At 34.7% G+C, this 21,893-nt stretch overlaps 1 protein-coding gene across 4 annotated transcripts in view; it reads left to right on the top strand.

Annotated features, from left to right (window-relative positions):
- Nucleotides 1-14,166, top strand: part of LOC110447837 (MOB kinase activator 2-like) — a 63,732-nt gene extending 49,566 nt beyond the window's left edge. For all 4 annotated transcript variants that reach the window (XM_021493779.1, XM_021493776.1, XM_021493777.1 and 1 more), the window contains exons 3-5: nt 2,170-2,266; nt 8,241-8,365; nt 9,011-14,166. In XM_021493779.1, the coding sequence (XP_021349454.1) occupies nt 2,170-2,266; nt 8,241-8,365; nt 9,011-9,300 (512 nt within the window). In that variant the 3' untranslated portion in view covers nt 9,301-14,166. The remainder of the gene's footprint in view (nt 1-2,169; nt 2,267-8,240; nt 8,366-9,010) is intronic.
- Nucleotides 14,167-21,893: the final 7,727 nt, after the last annotated feature.

Here is a 21,893-nt window from a genome sequence, read left to right as displayed (position 1 = left end):
GTGACATTGCAGATTTTGTGGTAACAAAGAGAAAATCTACACAAAACAGAAAGATATTTGAGATGTATGAGATGTATCAAATCATGACATGTAGTAAATAGCTATGTGACTGTGTTTATGTTTGGCAAAGTCTATTGACAAGAGAAAGGAAAAAATATCTAGCAAATCCAGTCAGATCTGAATTTGGCAGTTTGATTTACCGCTCAAGGTCTTATATATCTTCATTATTCATAAGATATCAGATGTTTAGATTCCTTTCATTTGTAGTTTATTTACAGGTCAAATCTATTGTTGTTTCCCCTGGGGTTAACGTTTGCATAAGATTGAATTAAATTGCCTACGTCAAGGTGTAAAATGAGCTGAATAACATATATATTGTCAACCTAGCACGTCATCCAGTATCCTGTTTATCATTGGTTAAATTTAAACCGACATAAAAAGAAAATCAAATTCAATTATGGTGTTTTTTCTCAATTCCCTTTTTTTGGATATTTTTTGGAGCCAATAGGCATTGAGGTCCAGACATGTTTCTTCCAAAAAGTCAATAAAATAGATATGTATCATTTCAGTCTTGATAAATATTTTGAAATTCATATTGTTAGATCTTGACTTTGATTGAAATTCATATCCCAACCTGTTTTGATATCTGATAAAATCATTTTAATAGTAGGTATAGGATCTAAATTTCAGGGTTTTAAGTAAATTTAACATTTATTGTTGTTGTCTATGAAATTTCGTTGTCAGAGTAATACAACTGTAACAAATAAAAGAGATTATATCGCTGTAAGTACCCGACATATTAATAGGTTTAAAGTCCTCTTTTAATTTCATATGGAGAATACAATTATTTGACAAAGTATTCAAATTATTGTGGGTGATTATGGAAATAACATTCACATTTCCTAACAGTTCTGTATTTCATCACACAAGTTTTAAAGTTATTTTTAAGGTAGCTTGATAAGGCTTAAAGCAATGTTTGTTAAATATTGTATGTGAGATTGAGCTGCCTCTTTCACGTTGATAGGACTTTTAGATTAGGTAGTGATTCATAGTGTTAGAACTCAATCCTGTCGAAGCAAAGTTCATCTCCGACTTACATAAGGCCAAATAAAAAAAAATCATGTTTCCGCTAGCCCTACTTACCCTAGATTTTTATGTCTGCCCTGAAGTTTTTATTGGCATTAAGTGACATGCACTGTCAGAACTCCTGCTCTATATAAGAAAAGTAAAAATATTTTCAAAAAATAAATAAAAAATTGCCTACCTACCTCCCCCTTTTTTTCTGAAGATGATAGTAGAAACATTGTAAAAAATGTTTGGCCTAATAGGGAAAGGATGTGATTAGAGGAGCAAACATCCAGGATGTTTACCTGGCATTTACATGTTTCTAGTTTATATTAATATGCACGATCTGAAAAATCCTTAACATATATACATTAAGCAAAATAAACAGTTTTCATCTGTCGGGTAAAAAGTCATTTCTGTAGGCGCCATAGCTATAAATTGTCTTTTCATTATCTCCAATGGAATTTGGTATTTTATTTTTATTTTTAAATTTAATTCAGTTGATATACTGAGCAGAATTTTGTATTATGGAAATCCTAGGGACCGTGAAAAGTCAAGAATCTGTTGACAATAGACTGTTACACAGAACCAAGTTATCAATGTGTTATGCAGCACACTTCCCACTAATCCGTTATATACTGTATACATAATTACAAACCACAAACTGTAAATGAGAGAGAAAACAGATGTGAAAGAATGCACAGATGGAAGTGTAACAAATAAAAATTCAAGATATTTAGATATCATAATAACATGTAATTTGCATTGAAGTTTTTTCATCAAAAATAAAGTTTGAGGACTGAATTCAAAGGTGATATCATGGATCTCAAATCCAAAACTGTGTACCATGTGGAAATTTGAAGATATTTAGATGATAAATTAGCATTTATTTGCATTGAAGTTGTTCTTAAAAAGAGTTTTAGTGTAAGTTCAAGTTGCATTGTCTTGAAAAAATAGGTTCAAGGACTGAATTCAAAGGTTATGTTGTAGAACTTCACATGGCGTTAAAATTGAAGTTTTTTTTCATTAAACATGCATGCTATTTGTTACTGCTGTATACTATATAAAGAATGATACTAAACAACGTTTTTTTTATCATTTCAGCTTTATCATTTTTCAATCATATAACATTGATCTACGGTGTAATATCTGAATACTGTACATCTGACGGATGCTCATCCATGTCTGCGCCAGGCAATGTGTAAGTATACAAATTGATGGTCAGGTAACACTGTAACATAGTAATTCTACATGGCAGTTATGTACTTCTATAATATCCTGGTCACGGACCAATTTTTCCCCCCCTTTATGTCTGATATGTTCCATATTGTTTTGTTCTGTATGCAGATTCAGAATAAAATTGTCTTGAGTATTTGTTCCGATCTCATCATACTGATATTTGTTGAAACATTTAAATTTTTCAGAAAAAAATGAACATACTATTTTATTCAGAATGTGTAAGTATATAGATAGGAACTTCAATAAATCTGGTCAGGAAAAACTGGAACATTTATTTATGGGGTAATGCTGCATGGCAGTTTCGTATTTCTGTAATACCCTTGTCATATGGCATCATATTTTTTTCTCTTTTACATTTACTTTTACATTAACTTTACAAACCTGAAGAGCCCTGTGAAGGGTGAAAGCAGCTAGTTTTTTAGTCAGTCGTTAAATCTTTTTTTTCTATAAATATTAACAGATATTTTATACCCTGTATTAGTTCGACGCGGAATTAATAAGAATTATGCCATTTAGGACAAAGAAAATGTTTCAAAATGATAGGGTGATTTCAACTTTACCATGTCATGTGCTTAAAACAAAGTTCAACTGTAAAGATACCTTTGGGTACAACTTTTTTCAGTAAACGTCACTCTAATTTAGGATGTTTGTATATCTTTATATCCGGAGATAAATTGACGTATATTTTGTGTCCAAAGATTGAGGATATAGTCTATCTGAAACATTTAAATAATGTACTAGATAAGTCTGATTACAGCAGCAAGTCAACACGGAAGATATGAACTGAGGTTATTTGTTACGTCATGTTAACAGCTTGATAGGATAAGCTGAAATTTTTCATTAAGTATAAGACTTTGTCATTATAGATCTTTCATGAGAAACATGTATAATGCGTATAGTACATAATATATGAATTTTAAAAATCATATAAAAAAAACCAAAAAACTTTTAGTTATACATGTATTAAAGCCGTCGTTCTAAGATTAAAAGACACTACGAAGAGAATAAAGGATAATTTTGACTATTTGTGCTAAACTTCGTCAGGTCTTTGAAAGTAGGGTTTATAATGAAAAGCATTGTACATGTGATGCTAGGAGGTAAAATACATCAGGAGGTAAATGGCTGTGTACTAGAGCTTGTGACTTGTGATGTCGGCACACTTTACTATTGCATATATGGTCCAGGTAGAGTGGGGCAAAATTTACAGTTTTATTATGGGCGTGTTTACAAGATATGATAAATCTGTTTACTTTTAACACACTCTAAATGATAATACTGATGAATGGTCCTTGACCTAGCAAACTTTCGACCCACAGATGACCTTGCTGTAGAAAATACAGGCGTTTGTTAATACAGGTAAAAATCTTGTGAAAATAGGAAATGCTGTTTACCTGGTAGGTAAATACTTTTGTGCAGTAATGATAAGAAAAGTGTGTAAGTGATATCTCATAACTAGAACAAAGATCTGTTGGTCTGATAAGGTCGCGTGTCATAGTGGTTTGGTTCATCTTAGAAGGTAAATAGTGTAATGTGACCTTTCAAGGTCGAAGACAGTCAATCTGAAACAGGAGAACAGTAACATGGTGTTTAAGGTAACTGAAGACTTGTGTCATACACAAAATCTTATTTACCATACAAGTCCAGACATTTTATATTAACAGTACACACCAAGATCCGCCCAAGGTTTTCCTCAAGTGTGTCCAGATTGCTGTTATGTAAATTGTCTCTATTTGTAAGCCCAGTACTGGGGAGAGCTGAGACAAATGAAATGCCTTATTGTTAGAGCTGACAGGTGCCCCTAGCCTTTTCTCTGTGTTGCTACAACATTCACCAAACCAACTGGGATGAATATTCCTTACTCTATATGGCTGGACTAGCTTTCTCTCTATAACTGTTGGGGCTTTATTCTTCCACAATCCACTATCCATGAACAATGATGTGTAGACGAAGATCATCTCTGTGGTGGGTCTGGTTACATACATCTTAACTGGTCTTTGTAGATTTAGTGGATTGTAGTCACCTTCTACAGCTGTGTCACTCTTGTTAACTTTCTATCATATTTAGATTGACATTTTAGACCCTTGTCAGCAAATTAAAATGGACGAAACCTTCTATGGTGATGTATCTTTGATAAGTCAAAGTAAATTTCATGTATTTTGTTTATGGGTTTTATGGCACATTTATGATTTGAAGAAAATCAAATTCCGCCAATTTTATAACTGGTCGTGAGTGTACCAATTGTATGAATAAGAAGTATAAATATATCGAAAACAAAATAACTTCATAACAGAAGTGTCTAAAATATCAGAGATTGAATCTTGTTCTGATTCAATAAAGATAATTAACAGTACGTTACAGGGGTGTCTGACATTCTGCTACCACTAGCCCTCCATTACTAGGTCATGGTACTGGCGGTAGATCAGTGGTTTTTCTCCGAGGACACTGGCTTTCCTCCACCACCAAAATCTGGTACATCCTTAAATGACCATAGTTGTTAATAGGACCAAACAGTACATGTACAGGATTGAACACAGCTTTAAGGTAACTGGACTTTGTGTAATATTGTCCTGGGCTGAAAAGGTCATTTGATGAAGTTAGTTGAAGTTGGTGATAATAAATTCATTATAAGATAGAGGTATCTATAACTAAAGCCGAAGTACTGTAACACTGTAGATAATGTGACTTGTCACCAACAATGTTGTACACTTATCTTTTATAAGGATTTAGGAGATGGACCTTGATCAGGGAACAGGTGTTAACTAGACCTTCAGCTTCAGTGTGTAAATAAACATGTCTGTTCTGATGGTGTTGGCATTTGCATTGTCCAGTATCAGTTACACAGGCCATAAAAGTTTCAAGATTGTATTTATCATTGTGGCACAAATGAAGGCTAAGCCAGTCAAATGTCAAAGAAAAGTCAAGATCATAAACTTGCACCAAGGTCAGGGTTACATTGACTACTACAATGTACAAATATTTAAGTTATTAATAGATTACCACAGCTTTTATTCGGGTAGGAATTGGGGTTGAAAGTAGGCCAAATTCTGACAAAAACCTGAACATTTCCCAGTCTTACCTAATATTCTACAGACAAACGCTACCGGCTAAACCTTAGCAATGAGGAAATAGTTTTATTGCTGATAATAATCTCATAAAAAAATAGCTGTCTTTTCATTCTTGTATTATCTCATTAAAAATTAGCCATCTTTGTGTATCCTTGTTACATGTATTATCATTTCCAAGCCGTTAAAATGCCCTGAACTCAATTGTTATGTGGAGATACTGTAAGGTCAAGGCCATAAGCCTATGTCAGGATCAAGTTGCTATGGTTACTACAGATATAGATTGCAATTATAATGTCAATATGAGAAATGTCATGGACATGTGTCAGTATCAGGTGAAAGCCCCCACGCCATCCCTACAAGGGTACAACACACCATCGTGTTGTAAATATCATGATCATATTTTGTTGGTCATCAGTCAAGGTAAGAAAGGTTACAGAAGTATTGACAATGTAATGTTTGCCAATGCATCACAGTGTTAACATATTGAACTGCACAGTGGTCTAGTGACAACACAGGGAGGCCAAGATGACACCGAAAACAGATCCATCTCCATGCCTAGCCCTTTGTGTGCCGTCTCTAGAGACAAGATTAAGTCCTGGAAATGGACAATAATGTATATACACAATAATGTGTAGGACTTTGGGGGAGAATGGGGAGGGAGGGAGTATGAGGTGGGTGGGAGTGGATTGAGCGGTCTGTTTAACCCTGTCACAACCAGTTCCTAGAATCCCTATACACTGTACTGCTGTGGAATTGATTAGTATTTATAGCACAGCATCTGGTGATATTGATATCATACAAGGATCTTTTTATACATTGTGATATTAGCATCACAGACATAAAAGTTTCATGACTGGAAGCTGAATCTCATCAGTTTTCATAAACTGGATATCGGCAATAAATCCACCAGCGAATCACGATGAATACACAACCATGTCGACATATCATAGATATTGACAACCCTGGTGTTGTACCCTGTTGTTGTATATAGATGCCTGAAGTTTTTGTGTACATGTATTTACCCCTCTCTTTACAATGATTCTGTCTCCTCCATATCATACAAGCAACACATGAAACGACGGACCAGTTTATAAAGTGGTTAATACAGATTTGCCAATCAAACCCCTATACTAGGTACATGTATAAAACACATCTGTGTTCTGGAACTTGGAAACATCAGAAATTTGTAGCAGCTCATCAAATTTTGATTTTTTTTGCAATTTTAGACTTTCAGATACGCTTTAAAACATGTGCAATTTTGAAAAGTCTAATTCCTTTTCTGAAATATAATTGTATGGTGTTATCTGAAAAACCTTCAATTTCATTCAAATTATTTTGACACAGTTTTATATAGAGCTTAAATTGTATGTGCTCTGGAAAATTAGTAAAATACAAGTAGCACAACTTGTACAAAACCTTCAGTTTTCCAACTAAAGTCAAGTCAAATAAGTGTGAAAATTGGTTGAATATTTAGTTTATGCATGTATTTACAAAAAATGAAAACCAAATTAAGTTGACGATTGATTGATAGGTTTTACATCCGCTTCACAACCGAGTAGTTCCGTTATCCAGCAGATGATATTTCCAAATTAAGTGAGAGGGAAAGCTTTATTTAGTCCTCATATGTCTGAGCGTACTGTAACATTCTCTCATATTTTATTAGGATAGACAGGTTTTTGGTGTCACATGCCTGAATGATCCACTTGCAAAATTAGAAAAAAAGCGTTTTATACATGTCTGTGTTACATTCTAAGTGTGAAGTAATAGAGACACTTTACAGCTTGTGATTTATAGTTAGGAGTGTTCTGTCATTATAATAAAGTTGTAGGTAATTTTCAGTTTCGGTTTCAGATCTATTATATATCAGGTACCCTGTGTTATAATTAGACAAACTTAAAGCAAACCTATCTAGATGGGCTTTATGATGTATGAGGCACATAATTATGTAAGGATCGGCACTTATATTTCCCATCTTTATACAGTAAGAATAGGGAACATTTCATGCTTTTACTATGTAATAACCACTTGTGTGGTGTGGGGTAAATTTATCCTCTCGTGCTGTATGGGTAAAGGAGGAAAATTCTAATTCTATCTATGCATGGAGGTGCATGGATGATCTAAAATCATCCCTATTTAATTCCTAAAAAAATTGAAACTATGATAAACACCATCTAAATATCCCAAATTGAAGGTAATACAAAGTTTTCTATTGATAGTAAGTCTAGTGGTAGGACGCCGGGCTCGTGACCGAAGGGTTGCGGGTTCGAGTCGCGGCACGGCACTGTGTTGTATCTTTGAACAAGATACTTTACTCCGCTTGTTCCAGTCTACTCAACTGTAAATGAGTACGTGGTTGGGCAGTGCTAGAATTGTAGAATGCAAGCTGTGAGTGCCGAAATGGCAGCACCGCCTGTGCTCCCCAGGGAGTTAAGAGAGATATGGGCTGGTTGCAAAGGCCCTATAACCACGGATAATAATTTGTGAACCGTTTTGAGACGACCTACGAACTAGGTTGTGATAAAGCGGTATATAAGAACCTCAAATTATTATATTATTATTGTTTTTAAATAATGTGCAGGGATAAAATTATGAATTTTCAATAAGTGTCACTTAGGGTCTTTTATATCATTTAACCTTCACCTCTCTATAACACTGTAGTTTTATCACCATACTGTTTCACACCATTTAATTACAACCCCCTAAAACTGGAAGTGCTACGTATACAGTGCAGTAATTAATTCTGGTATTGAAAGGTAAAGAAAAACAGAATTCAATTACAGAATGGAGATAATAAATGTGAAAGTAGTTCTTTTATATACATGTATCTGATCTATTAAGATGCTGTATGCAACTTTTCATTGAATATTTCAGGCAATTTTTATGGTATGATGAAAAAGGCAAGAAATACAAGTACTCTGCTCCCCAGTATGTAGATTTCATCACAACCTGTATGCAGAAGGAAATATCTGACGAAAGTGTCTTTCCTACAAAATATGGTAAGAACAACTATAAATTAAGATTTTACCTGTACCAGAAATGTGGTAATTACAGGTGTATTCATCTAAGACGCTTTCATTTGTTTATTTTATCAAAATGTTTTGTAAATATTGAGAAATTATAGGCGTCATACCAGGAAATATGTCTACAGATCTCAATAAAAGAAAAAGTTGTTGGAAGACATAAACCTGTGGAGACCATTAACTGGGTTTTGTATTGAAGGATCTAGAAACCAGACTTTAACAAAAACTTTTACATAATAATCATGTTTGAGATGATAATATACAGATTTTGTTATAGTTCCCTGTCAATTTATATGAAATTCTATCAAGTGCTTTACAGAAAATAATTTGAAAAACCTTTTTTAGGATAAAAGTAGAGCGACTATTTAAGCCAATATACTGCCAAACAGTATATATAAAGACATCATGGGATCAGATGAAAAGCTACGTACAAAATCTCATCAAGGATATATTAGAACATATTACATTAAACCAAAAATAGTTATGAGAGTTGTTAACATTTTAATTCAGAAAATTCAAAGAAACAAGTTTTCTAAATAATGGCATAGTGTCAAAATCTTGAGACTCGTTAACATTTTAATTCAGAAAATTCAAAGAAACTATTATTTTTGTATATTTCAGGACATCCATTTCCAAACACTTTTGAAACATCTGTGAAGAAGTTCCACAAGTATCTGTTCCATATAGTTGCGCATATATACCACGCCCATTATAGTGATGTTGTCACGCTGGGCTTACACGGACATCTAAACAGTCTCTTCACACACTTCACCGTGTTTAACATCAAGTTCGACCTGATGGAGGACAAGGAGACCGATATATTGCAGGACCTAATGAAGGCCTTGATAAAACAGCTTCCCGATCCTAATCAAAATGAAGGCACAGACAGTAATGAAATCTCCCGAACATAGCAGGCCACAAGAAATAGTTTATTGTATGTGTATAGTTTATATATAATTTACTCATATCCTGAAGGATCTCAACAATGTTATGTTGTACTGTGAGAGAGTTAATGAAGGTCTTATACTGATCGATGTTCAACTATAGGTGCATATAGATATGTTTCAGATATCGTTACAACTTGACCTCTCTACCCTAAGTGTGTGTATATGATATAATTGTTGCGTACTGTGATTGGGGTTACCCAGGCTACAGTGACAAGGGATTATCCAAAAAACTCTGTCAAAGGCATGTCTCGTTGAAGGGAGACAACTGAGAGAAAAAAGCTAAAACTGTTGCTGTAAAATTAAGCAGAGACAAAGTGCTATATGAAACAGATCTGTGCTGCTATTAACTGACCGGTCATTGCGCCCTAATTTACCATTTACTGACGTGCTTTCATTTGTACATACGGACAGAGTGAATGATGCTGTGTGGACATCAAACTACAAAGAACTGACAGTTGTATTTATTCTATGGTAAATATTCAACTTCATGGCGAAGTTCTCTTTCTTCGTTAAATGGCATGTTATAATATATATATCAATGTATATGGATAGATTACATTTGTCAAAATTGTTACGAGTAACACCCAAACACTTGTTGGTTGTTCCTGCTTGTGTATGAATACACGTGTAAAACTCTGGTATGACTTGATTGTGTGGCAGTATAGATTCACACAGGGAAGGATGATTAGTGATGCTTAGTATTGTAGGTCTTAGAATGTGTGTTGAGTTTGGTGGGAATTAACACCAGGCTTATATGATGGAGGTGATTTGTGAGCAAAGAAAATACCCGTGAGATTGGAAGTGTTAGCTGTTGTGTCAAATCTAGTGTAGTGTTCAGAGGCGTAGGACGATAGGAAATTGTGACGAAACACCTTTAAGGTGTAAAGTTGGTGATATTTCTACCTACAACAAAACGTAGAGGTAGTGGTATTAGTGTAAAGATGTCAGCCCTTGGTAAATACCTCAGAGTTTTTCCATATTGACATCCTGTATTAGCATTGACTGAAGTCATTGTCCCATGATTACCAAAGTTAGCTACTCAAAGAGTAGCTTGTAAAATCAAAGAGCATAATTGTAAGTTCAGAAAATATCAGTTCTTTATACAGACTTTTCGATTGTAACTGAAAACAGATAGACTTAGGTTACAAAAGTGGTGAAATAATAAATAAATTTTGAGTTTAAGATTGTAGGATGTTTTGTGTAGGAAAACATTTGACAAGAAGACATTAATTTGGTGCATTTTTTGTTTGTTTTTGTTTTTGTAAAATCGAACTACAAACCAGTCTGTATGTACAATACATTACAACACATCTGAACTAGATGAAGCACGCTTTATATGAACACCTGTTTATTGCTTACCTGTGACAAGATAGTACTTTTTTCATAGGTTGAACATTTCGAAAAGTATTAAATTTCGAAAAGCATTGCAAATTAAACCCGGGTATTTTTATTTAAAACAGTGCCCGTGTTTGCTGATAGATGTATAACAAATTTCAAATTTAACGCTTAATTGTCTCCCTCACAGATGGTTTCTCATACCCTAGACAAAGAAGTCCAACAAAACCCAGTCTAGATTTTTCTGTGTTGTTAAATCTGATATCACAATCACCTGAAAGTTATTTGTAATTGTGATGTTATGCCATATTTTGATAATATTAAATCAAACAAAAAGCTCGAAAATAGAGCAACAAAATGCTATTTGTTTCATTGATACAAGTAAAAGGATCACATACCTGTTTATAATCAGTGCTGGTTGATGTATGTCTTTATCACATCTTAACTGAGATCAATTCCATATCATACCTCAGGTGAAATAAATTGATGTTGATCATTGATCCTGATAGATAATATTAGTAACACTGAGTGTATGTTGAACCATCTACCACATCTACACTGCAGCATGAACATTACACAAACAGTGCCATATTCACTAAGGATACACATTTTACAATACTCTGTTATTGATAACTTAGATTTTATTTTATGATATTTTTTTTAAAAATATTTTTGAACATATTTCAATATGTCGATTTGCTTGTTTTGGTAAAAGTCAGTCTTTTAATTATATAATTCTCTCTCAATTTTTTTCATGTGAAAAAGACAAATAATTTTTTGTTTCTTTATGTATTTTTTTTTTTTTTGTCAAATCATCCTTTCTTTCTCAACATTATTGTGCAAGAGGAGAAAGACGATATCTTATATATAAATATGTTTCTGGACACAAATGATTCAGTCATGTCTGAGTTTGTTTTATTTTGTGTGTAGCTTTCTATGTTGTTTTATTTGTCATTTTTCAGCAAAGCAATTGTATTTGATTCTGTTATAACTCTACTTTCTGGATATTATCAGTATTCTGTTTTGTTCAAAAGACTTAATTATCATTCAGTCCAAATGTTTTTCTTTTTTAAATCTGTCAATCCAAAATACTTGACAACATACGTAGGTGAAATGTATAAAAAAAACATCCTTAAATTGAGATTATTGTTTGTGTATAAATCACCACTACTCAGAGATCATGAGTAAAAGTCTGTGGGAAGTTTCAGGGAAAGTAAGCCAGTGAATATGATAGGGGAAGGATAAGGGTAGTTAGTGCCTGAAGTCCTCTGTGGAAAGAGTAAGGGGAACTAAGAAGGGAACCTCATGTGGATAGGATAAGGGGAGGTAATCCAGGAGTCTCTTGTAGGTAGGATAAGGGGGGGTAAGTCAGGAGTCCTGTGGGTATAATGGGAAAGTAAGTCAGGAGTGCTCTGTAGGTAGGATAAGGGGAGATAAGCCAGGAGTCTCCCGTTCCAAATTAGTCGATCCTGACTGTTAGGTGCTTCAGGTAAACATCAAAATATAATGCAATATTCCATGTATGATGTGAAGTGTTGTGCTCCTGGTAGGAAGTTGTTGCTGTAGCCTACACACATTGTAACTACTAATATTTCTGTGATGTCATCTAGTCATAATGCAGCAGCACGCGTTAGAAGTACATTATATGTGTGTGCTTGCTGTGGTGCATAAGTACACTGTACACATAAAGTAACAGTATAACTTAGTAGATAAATCATAATCACTTATTATTTACAACCACAACAAAATCATTTAAATACCAGGTACTTGAGATCTAAATAACGTGTAGGTAGGGAGACTATGGACATATGTTTTTGTATACAATGTATATTATTGTTCATTTACAGTAGAGTTATGTACCTACATGTTCCATTAATAAATATGTTCATATTTGATGATCACATCTAGTATATCATAAAAGTTGTTCTCAAATACATCATTATATTATACATTGAAGATACGTAGAAATCACACTGGATAATTCACATCAAGGAACCCTACAAATTGGTGTAAACTAAACAGGGATATAAGCAAACTAGCATCTCCTTGTTAGTACTAGTATCTACATAAAACCATGGCGATTAGTACATTGTACCATAAACTGCAGTAATAGACAATAGTGTCATGAACTACAGTGATAGCTGATGATAACTACCATGAATTAGTAGCTGTTGATCGTACCATAAACTCCAGTAACAATTGATGTTTCCATAGCTAGAGTAAAATTTGACAGTACCATGAACTACAGTGAAAGTTGATGTTACCATAGACAAGATTGATAGTTGATAGAACCATGAACTACAAGTACCAGAGTACTTTTGATGAATTAACTCATTCACCCCTGAAATTTCATGATGAACTATTCCAACCTTTGAATTGGAAGAGCACAATGTGTCTTCAGGGGTGAATGAGCTAAAACTTGTTAGCCCAGTCAAAGTTGATGTTTGCATGACTGTTACAGCTAAATGAAAACTTGATTCAGCGATTCTTGTAAATTCGTTTATGATCAGCATGGGAAATTTTGTCTGCTTATGTTCAAATACGTGAGGTGTAGAAAAAGTTATAGTTCTACGTGTCCTGTCTACAACTGTGTTCATCGACAGGTCTGATACAACACCCTTGTACCTCAATAGGTCAGTGAAAGTTTTGAGATATAAGTTATAGGACATGCTTTAGGATATTTAGGACATGATATAGGATATTCAGCAATAATCTATTTGAAATCCAAGAACATTTATTTGCTCATTTTAATGCATTCAAAATCCTGTGGCATTTACCTAATTCAAAGTCCATTGATGGTTAATTATGATCAGGGGGGTCTGCTTTCATATAGTTGGATGTTGGAAGTGATGGCAATTTTTAATGCTCAAAAGAAACAGAATTAGGCCACTGTCACCGACATCAAGGAAAACTGTTAGACAATAGATTATCTGGTATAGACATTTTCACACAACAGGGCAAAAATTACTGCACTAATTACAAAATAGAATTTAATGGTTAAAGAATATAATTGTTTCAGTAAGGACTTTCATGGTACCATTAGGACGTTCCTGATGTTCCTAATGATCATCATGATCACAGAGATTTATTTAACAACGGGCAGTCAAAACAGGCATACATTGCAGTGATGGAGTGGTACAGAATATCTGGGTTGACCTTTTTGAGAAGTTCAAGTTCATGAATATGTGTTTCCAAATCAAATTACTGTAGTAGAAGAGTAAAATGAATGTTAGAGATTTTCTTCACACATATGTGATGTTATTTTATACATGTTGGGACAGTTTTTGTTGCATGATGTAATTTTTGCCAAAGTAGAATTGTTTTCATTATTATAAGATTATTATTATTGTAATTGTTTTCCAGAGAAGTATTCTGTGTGTTGTACTGTTGAAGTACCGAGAAACCCCCCACAAAACACAAATCTAGGCAATCAGCCTCACTGTTGCTGGTACAACCTGTGACCTTGTCACAATGCAATAAAGTTTATAGATTGAAGAGTTTCCTGTTTTTGTTTGTGTGATAAGCTAGAAGTGATATAAAGAAAGGAATATAAGACTTTTTCATGTTCATGAAACCGTTCTCGTGCTCAAGCATGGACTGTGCTCAAACTAACTTTCCTGTAAATCATTGACCAAATAAGAATTTCTCATTAAATTAATAGCCAGAACAAGAAATTCAACTTGAGCACAAAATCAATGCTTGAGCATGAGAATGGTTTCATGAATAGGGGCCCAGGGGTGTAGGAAAGGGAAATTCTACCTGAGGGATTTCCAAATTTGGTAAAACCCGAGTTTCCCTATTCTACATTCTTGGGCATGAAAGAGTATTTTTCTCTCATTCCAACTACCAGAATAAGCTAGAAACCATGAAAATGCGTTTGGACTGGCTACCATTTTGAAAATATCAAATTTTCCCCCTGAGCTTTTTTGAAGAAAATGAATTTGTCGGCGAGATTTAGTATACCCAATCATTTGCAAACAAAGTTTGCGCAGCAAAAATAATCTCATCTTTCTAACATGTACAGTGAATATATGGTAAAAGGTTTTAATTTAAACAAGTTGCCTTTTCTGCATTGCGGCATTGGTGTTTTGTTTTATAACTTCGTGATCCACGTCATTTCCTACACCCCTATCTTACGCACAGGGAAATGAGGGAAAAATCCTTCCTCATGGCAGATAATTTGGATTTACCTGATGTATATCTCATGTAGTAAAATTAATTTAATTATTTAAGTAAAAATCTTGATTCAGATTCGATCTGTCAAAAATGCATGTTAGGAATTTGCAATTAGAAATGATATAAATTTATATACTAAAGGCATGATGCATTTAAAAATCCATTATCAAACTTTTTTAAATCTCCTACAACTTGACATCCTGTAATTACACCTGCAGCAGTTTTAACTGGTTTCATAAGGCTACGTTAAATTTAATTACACATTGTCAATACCCAATAGTTTAGATAAACTTATGCTCAAACTAACTGGAGTCAGTAGAAGGGAAGTAACTCATGATAGACGAGAATGAGTGCTACAAGGAGAACAGATACATGTAATACATGTAGCGATACAAAGAGTTCTGTATCAAAGTTATATACATTATGCATATTTTATACATTGCAGTTAATTTTATATCTTACCACCAGAAACAATTTACATCTTATAACACAGTATGCATTACGTATACTCATTCATACTTATTCTCTCAAAAGTAGATGTCATAGCTTAGGATGTTGTATACAGTTAATAAGTTCAATCTAAGCTAAAAGCAAAAAATAGGAAATTATTCTGGTTTCAAAGTAAGACAACACTCAACTATGCCTTATAGATATTTGTTGGATTTAACTTACTTTAATCAGGGATTTTCAAAGTTGGTAAGGGTCATTTTAATATTCCAAAAAGCTATAATTCAGATTTTCCAATAAAAAAAAAATGTTTTAATATTTTCACACTTTTGGACCTAATTATATATATATATAAATCAGCATGAAAATAGGTCGCCTGTCATTTAAAAAAACCTTGATACCCCTGATTTAAGCATGATACTGGTTATTACGCCTATTGGTTGTTCAGGGAAATTTTTTGAAAGAGTTTATCAAACATTCATGTGACCTTGAAAGTTGGTCAAGGTAATTCCTCTGATCACAATTGCAAACCCTTCCAGCAGCACAATACAGATTATCTAGAAGTCGTTTATACGTTTCAATAGATTCGACCCCAATGATCTTGGAAGAGTGCCAAGGTCTTCACTCAAACACACTTCATACTCATAGCGCTTCATGCCAGCATGCTAAATATTTCTGTGGGTATTTTGGTTAATCAGAAGAAGTCATTTCAAGTAAAATGTTGACGCCTAATCGCCGCTCACCCAGAGACGTATAAAGCTGTGTTATATACGTCTCTGGCTCACCTAAATAACAGAGAAAATCAAAGTGTGAACAAAACCGTTCTTCAAACTTAAAACCAATTAAACAGAATTCGAACAAACCGAAGATTTGATTGGACACTCAAAAAATGTACGAGGACAATAAGCCCATGTGTTCTGGTTTACCGGTGTAAATCTTGGTCAAATAAAAGTCAGTTCACGTCCTGATAGTGTCACCGAGGCAGCGACAGGGCCAGCTGATGAGTTTATTCCAAACTTGACCTTCATATCGAAAAGGAAATATCTTTATTCGAATATAGTTATTAAGTATATAGTCATTACGGAATTACTATAGGTACTGAAAATAAAGTTAATATGTTGTTAATATGTTGTCATTCATTCCCTCCTGCAAAAATCTTTCCCCGTGATCAATATAACATGGACCCCATTGGAAATAAGCTTTCGAGCTTTCATGGGCTATCCTCAGGTTTATAGATCAATGTTTGTGTTGTATTAATTGTATAAATATAATTACCTATATCTTAAAATCAGTTATGAATTTTAGTTTCATATATATCGTCTAGACACCAGTTTCCGCGCGTTATGTATTTCCGCGCAGACATTTTATCAAGCTATATCTCGTAACTACGTGACCTGCTGGACACAACACAAGGATATTTAAGACTTTTGGCCATCGTCTGTAAACTGACTCAAAAATTATCGGAAGTTCGTCCGGAAAACATGGTAAATAATCACCGATTAAAAAAACACGCATAAATATGCAGTTTTGCTTAATGCACTTTTTATCTTGCTCAAAATGAAGCCATACCTGAAGAAACGGTGATATATTTCATTCATGGTCTTTTTTGTAGTCTGACAAACGTACGAAAATGTCGTATGCAAATGAGGCCACATCTCCTCGCCGATTTTTGTCCACTTCCGAAGAGCCAAGCAGACATTCTTATATCGATAAACAGTGTTTTCAATGAAACGTAAAACTTTTAATGCAATGAACCTCCAATTTTCACGAATTTTAAACAGAACAAATTGAGAAATAACTTACCATCAACCAAAACCGATATAAAACTGCAGAAAAAAACATAATAACAGATTCTGTATCATAACTAAATAAGTATAATAAATAATTTTAAAAAATACATGAATTCGTTCAATTTGACATCTTGAAAAATAAATTAAAAAGGTGAAATTCAAAAAAAAGTTGTTTTGATAATTAATTTGACGATCAAAGATATATTTTTTATTCCAAACGAAGCTTTTGTTCTTGCAGGTCACTGTAGAGAATTTCTTTTTAGTGTATTCGAGTTATCTTTCTTTGAACACTAAATCAAAATAGACACACGGAAACATATGACGGCTACTTCCGACGGGAGAAATTTGCTAAAAATTATTTGTTCTGATTTTTTTGAAATACAGTTTTATATTGCTTGTTTTTTGTTTCCTTTAGTAGATTGTATACATGTTTATGACAGTCTTCCGTAATTTCAACAGTGTTCTGCCGATATGAGTACGAAATCGCGGATGCGTCTTAAGTGCGCGGAAACCGGTAACCCGAGGATAATATAATATTTTAAGATAATACAATATTTTATTACTGACGATAATTTAATGCATGTAGGTTCATTAATATTTGAGCGTCCGGAGAGCTTGTAGGAAGGGGATGCCCTAATCACCTGCTCCTTGGACTGCCCCAAAAACCTGTGATATTCTGTTTAAATTTTTTAGTAATATATATGTATGTTGTACTGTAATATGTATGTCAACTGTCATGTTACATGTGATGTCTATGATCTATTTCCTGAAATAAACATTATTATTATTATTATTATTATTATTATTATAAATATAATTCCTAATGAGATCGTGATTGCGACCACCAAACTTGCCCATAGTCTTCAACAACCCGCTTCGCCCCGGGATCAGCAGGTTATTGCAAAGTTCGTCCTTTGATTTGGGCATGCTGAATTAAAAATGACGGCGGAGGTTTGGTAGTCACCTCTCGTGTTAAGTTATCTTCCCCTGCCCACATTTCAACCTCTCGCGTTATCTGCATCCCCTTCCGATACTTCAAATCCTCTGCCGATACTTCAACAATAGCCGTCAACGTCGACCTAAACTGTATAAAGAAAACTACTGGGTTTAGTTTCCTCGAAAGAAGCGTGGGATTAGAAAACAATGCTTGGATTTACTTAAGTCCTTGAATATCATAAACAGCTTTAAAAATATGGGGTTGTTAGATATGATATGATAAAGAAAGCTACAGAAACCTCTCAAATTTGTGTCGGTTGTGATGAAGTCAAATACTTCATCAGTCTGGTGTAAAACCCGCCACACCAACAGACTTATTTGAGCAGGAACCTCATCACTATTTATATACCCAAGACATAAACAAACGTCAGAAAAGGAAGTTCTCAAATAGAAGGAAATGAAATTATTCACCTACCACTAAATCTTGTAGATGACCAATATATGTAGTCTATTATTTTTTTATATATTTTTTTAAATTTAAAAACCCGTTCAAGTATGTATCTTTTTTTATTTTACTAGACTGGTCATCACTATATTCAGGAACGTGGAGATGTATATATAAAGGTAACATATAGTAATAACTAAAAGGAGGGTTCATACTTCAACTTGTGAGTTCAGTCCCCTTCTATATACCTTGCCATAGGAACACTCCCTAAATTAACAATCCCCACCGGTAATGATTTCTACATCTAACAAACAGTACCAATTATGTCAGGTTGTACCTATATAGCTACTGTTAGGAAAGTATCCTGACACATACTTCTTGCACTCTGCCATCCCAAGATGTCCTTGTGCACCAAATCTGGATACTCGAGATGAAATAGTATAGAAGATATGCCCCTGACAAACATTTACAAAAGTAAAGGTCACAGGCCAAGTCATAGGTCACAGTGACCTAATTCTTGCACTCTGCACTCCGTCATCCCAAGATGTCCTTGTACACCAAATCTGGTTACTTCAGGTAAAATAGTATAGAAGACATACTAACATTTTTTAAAGGTGAAAGTCAAAGGTCAAGTCATAGGTCACAGTGACCTTCTTCTTGCACTATGCACTCCGACATCCCAAGATGTCCTTATACACCAAAATTGGTTTCTCCAGACCTAGGTGAAATAGTATAGAAAATATTCCCAGTACAAACATTTACAAAAGTAAAGGTCAAGGTCAAGTGATAGGTCACAGTGAACTAATTCTTGCACTCTGCACTCCGTCATTCCAAGATGTAACTGCACACCAGATCGGGTTACAGTATAGAAGATATGGCGCGGGACTAAAAATAGGTCTAGCTGGGGCGCATCTGAAGCATGAGATTCAGAATCTACAGCTAGACACAGGCCATCATAAGCGTACTCATTTTACTACAAAGTTTGTCTAGGGCAAAACATGAACAACCATGCACACTAATGAAGATATCCACTCAAAAATACACTATTTTCCAGTCAGATCATGATGGCAACTGACACTTGTACAAAGTCTTAATCAAGATAATGTGTCTGTCATCATTCAAATCTATAATTCAAATCATGATGTTCTGAGAAAGCTCTTTAATATGCATCAACTTCGACATGTAAACATCGGAGGATGGAAAAGCCGGGATTTTACTACAAAAAAAAAGGAAAGTTTAAGTTGACCTGTGTCGTGTTTATATGCTCGAAATTAGTTTATAACGATGTATTATGATCACCGTTTGTCTTTCGAGGAAAGGAAATTGAAAAAGAAAGCTGTTTGGAATGCATGAGGTATACGCGTTTTAGTGAATGTGGTGGAAAAGTCAAACGTGTTCAGGTAGATTGATAAAACAATCTCAAATTTTGAGTTCGGCAAACTGCGCATGCCATCAATCCCTCTTCTTGAGTATAATACGATGTCTCAATACGCTTGTTACCATGATTTAATATGGTATTACGAATGGGGATGAAACATTTGGATAATGGCGCGGTGGAGCATTACAATGATTTGTCTGTGATTATTTGTGTTTACGTCCTTTTAACAGCAATGGCCATTTAAGGAAGTGCCGGGTTTTCCCGGAGAAAAACCACCGACCTGCGGCCGGTACCTGGCGACTGCCCGCGTAGGCCCTGAACCCGCAACCCAGTGATGCGGGAGGGTTATGATTCAGACGGTCAACGCCTGAACCACTCGACCACCGCAACTCCTATTACAATGAATCCTAGGAAGTTTCGCAATCACTTCCATAGCTTGGTACTTGGAACGAGAGTATTACAGAAGTATGATAATGTGTAGTAAAGGTTTCCTTGATTACCAGAACAAGCAAGAAGTGTAGAGTGTTGGCATACAAAGAATAAGTTATTAGATAGTCATACTATGTCTGTTGACACAACCATAAATGATCATGCAGATCGTCGAGTGTGGTTTGGACATCGGGGTTCAGAAATATAAACTTTTTTCCGTTTCATTTTGGATTTCAATCTGCTTATTCACTTTTGAATCGTCGACCTAACAGATTTAATCCAATTAGATTTTAGTGAATCAAATTTCGAGAAATCGCAATATGTGATCGTGTTAGAACTATGTTAGCATGCTATTTCAGTGAGGTAGCACTCTAAAAAAGTCGGCATCAGATCCGCGCTATCACAAGGAAGCAAATGCATCAACACACCTCTTCACCACACACGCATATCTTGCTGTACACACATGGAGCCATGCCACTGAATTCCAGAACACTGCAGCACAGCTAGTTACTCGTACTCGAAAGAGAGAGCACATCACACCTGCGCTTTATTCGTTGCACTGGCTACCTGAACGATACAGGTCGCAGTACAAAATTCTGGTATACACATACAAGGCACTGAATGGAACAGCTCCTCAGTACCTACAGGAACTTGTTACCCTGTATCAGCCGTCAAGATCACTGCGGTCGGAGTCTGAATCTTTGTTGTGTGTCCTAAAATCTCGTACTGTGACCTACGGAAACAGATGCTTTGGGAGGGTTTCGGCTACGTTGTGGAATAGCTTACCATCTGCTATAAGGAAGTCGAATACCCTGGCCAAGTTCAAGAGGGACATAAAAACTCACCTCTTCACGTCTGCATTTTAGAATCTTTGCAAAGACGTCATGTAAATACCACCCTTTTATTTGTTCAATTATGTGCACATTGCTTGTTAAATGTATGCAAGTGATTGCAAGCCTTTGTTGTTTGTTTTCACAATTATAACCATTACTATTATCCATATGTTGTAAAGCGCCTTAGAGTAATTTTACAAATTATATAGGGCGCTATATAAATGCTGTATATTATTATTATTATTATTATTATAGGACACTGAACGCTATAAACCAGACCAGCGAACTTTCTGTTTCGGGAATGTAAACTTGTTCTTTGATGAAAATCTAATATACAGGTAGTAAGGGACTGAACAAAACTAATGTAACATGAACCACTCGAATGTTAGGTAGTAAGGGGCTGAACAAAACTAATGTTACCTGAACCACTCGTATGTTAGGTAGTAAGGGGCTGAGCAAAACTAATGTAACATGAACCACTCGTATGTAAGGTAGTAAGGGGCTGAACAAAAGTAATGTAACATGAACCACTCGAATGTTAGGTAGTAAGGGGCTGAACAAAACTAATGTAACATGAATGACTCGTATGTTAATTAGTAAGGGACTGAACAAAACTAATGTAACATGAACCACTCGTATGTTAGGTAGTAAGGGACTGAACAAAACTAATGTAACATGAATGACTCGTATGTTAATTAGTAAGGGACTGAACAAAACTAATGTAACATGAACCACTCGTGTGTTAGGTAGTAAGGGACTGAACAAAACTAATGTAACATGAACCACTC

This window comes from Mizuhopecten yessoensis, unplaced genomic scaffold (genome assembly GCF_002113885.1).
Source record: "Mizuhopecten yessoensis strain PY_sf001 unplaced genomic scaffold, ASM211388v2 scaffold3627, whole genome shotgun sequence".
Lineage (NCBI taxonomy): Eukaryota > Metazoa > Mollusca > Bivalvia > Pectinida > Pectinidae > Mizuhopecten > Mizuhopecten yessoensis.
This window is presented reverse-complemented; position numbering and strand designations above follow the sequence as displayed.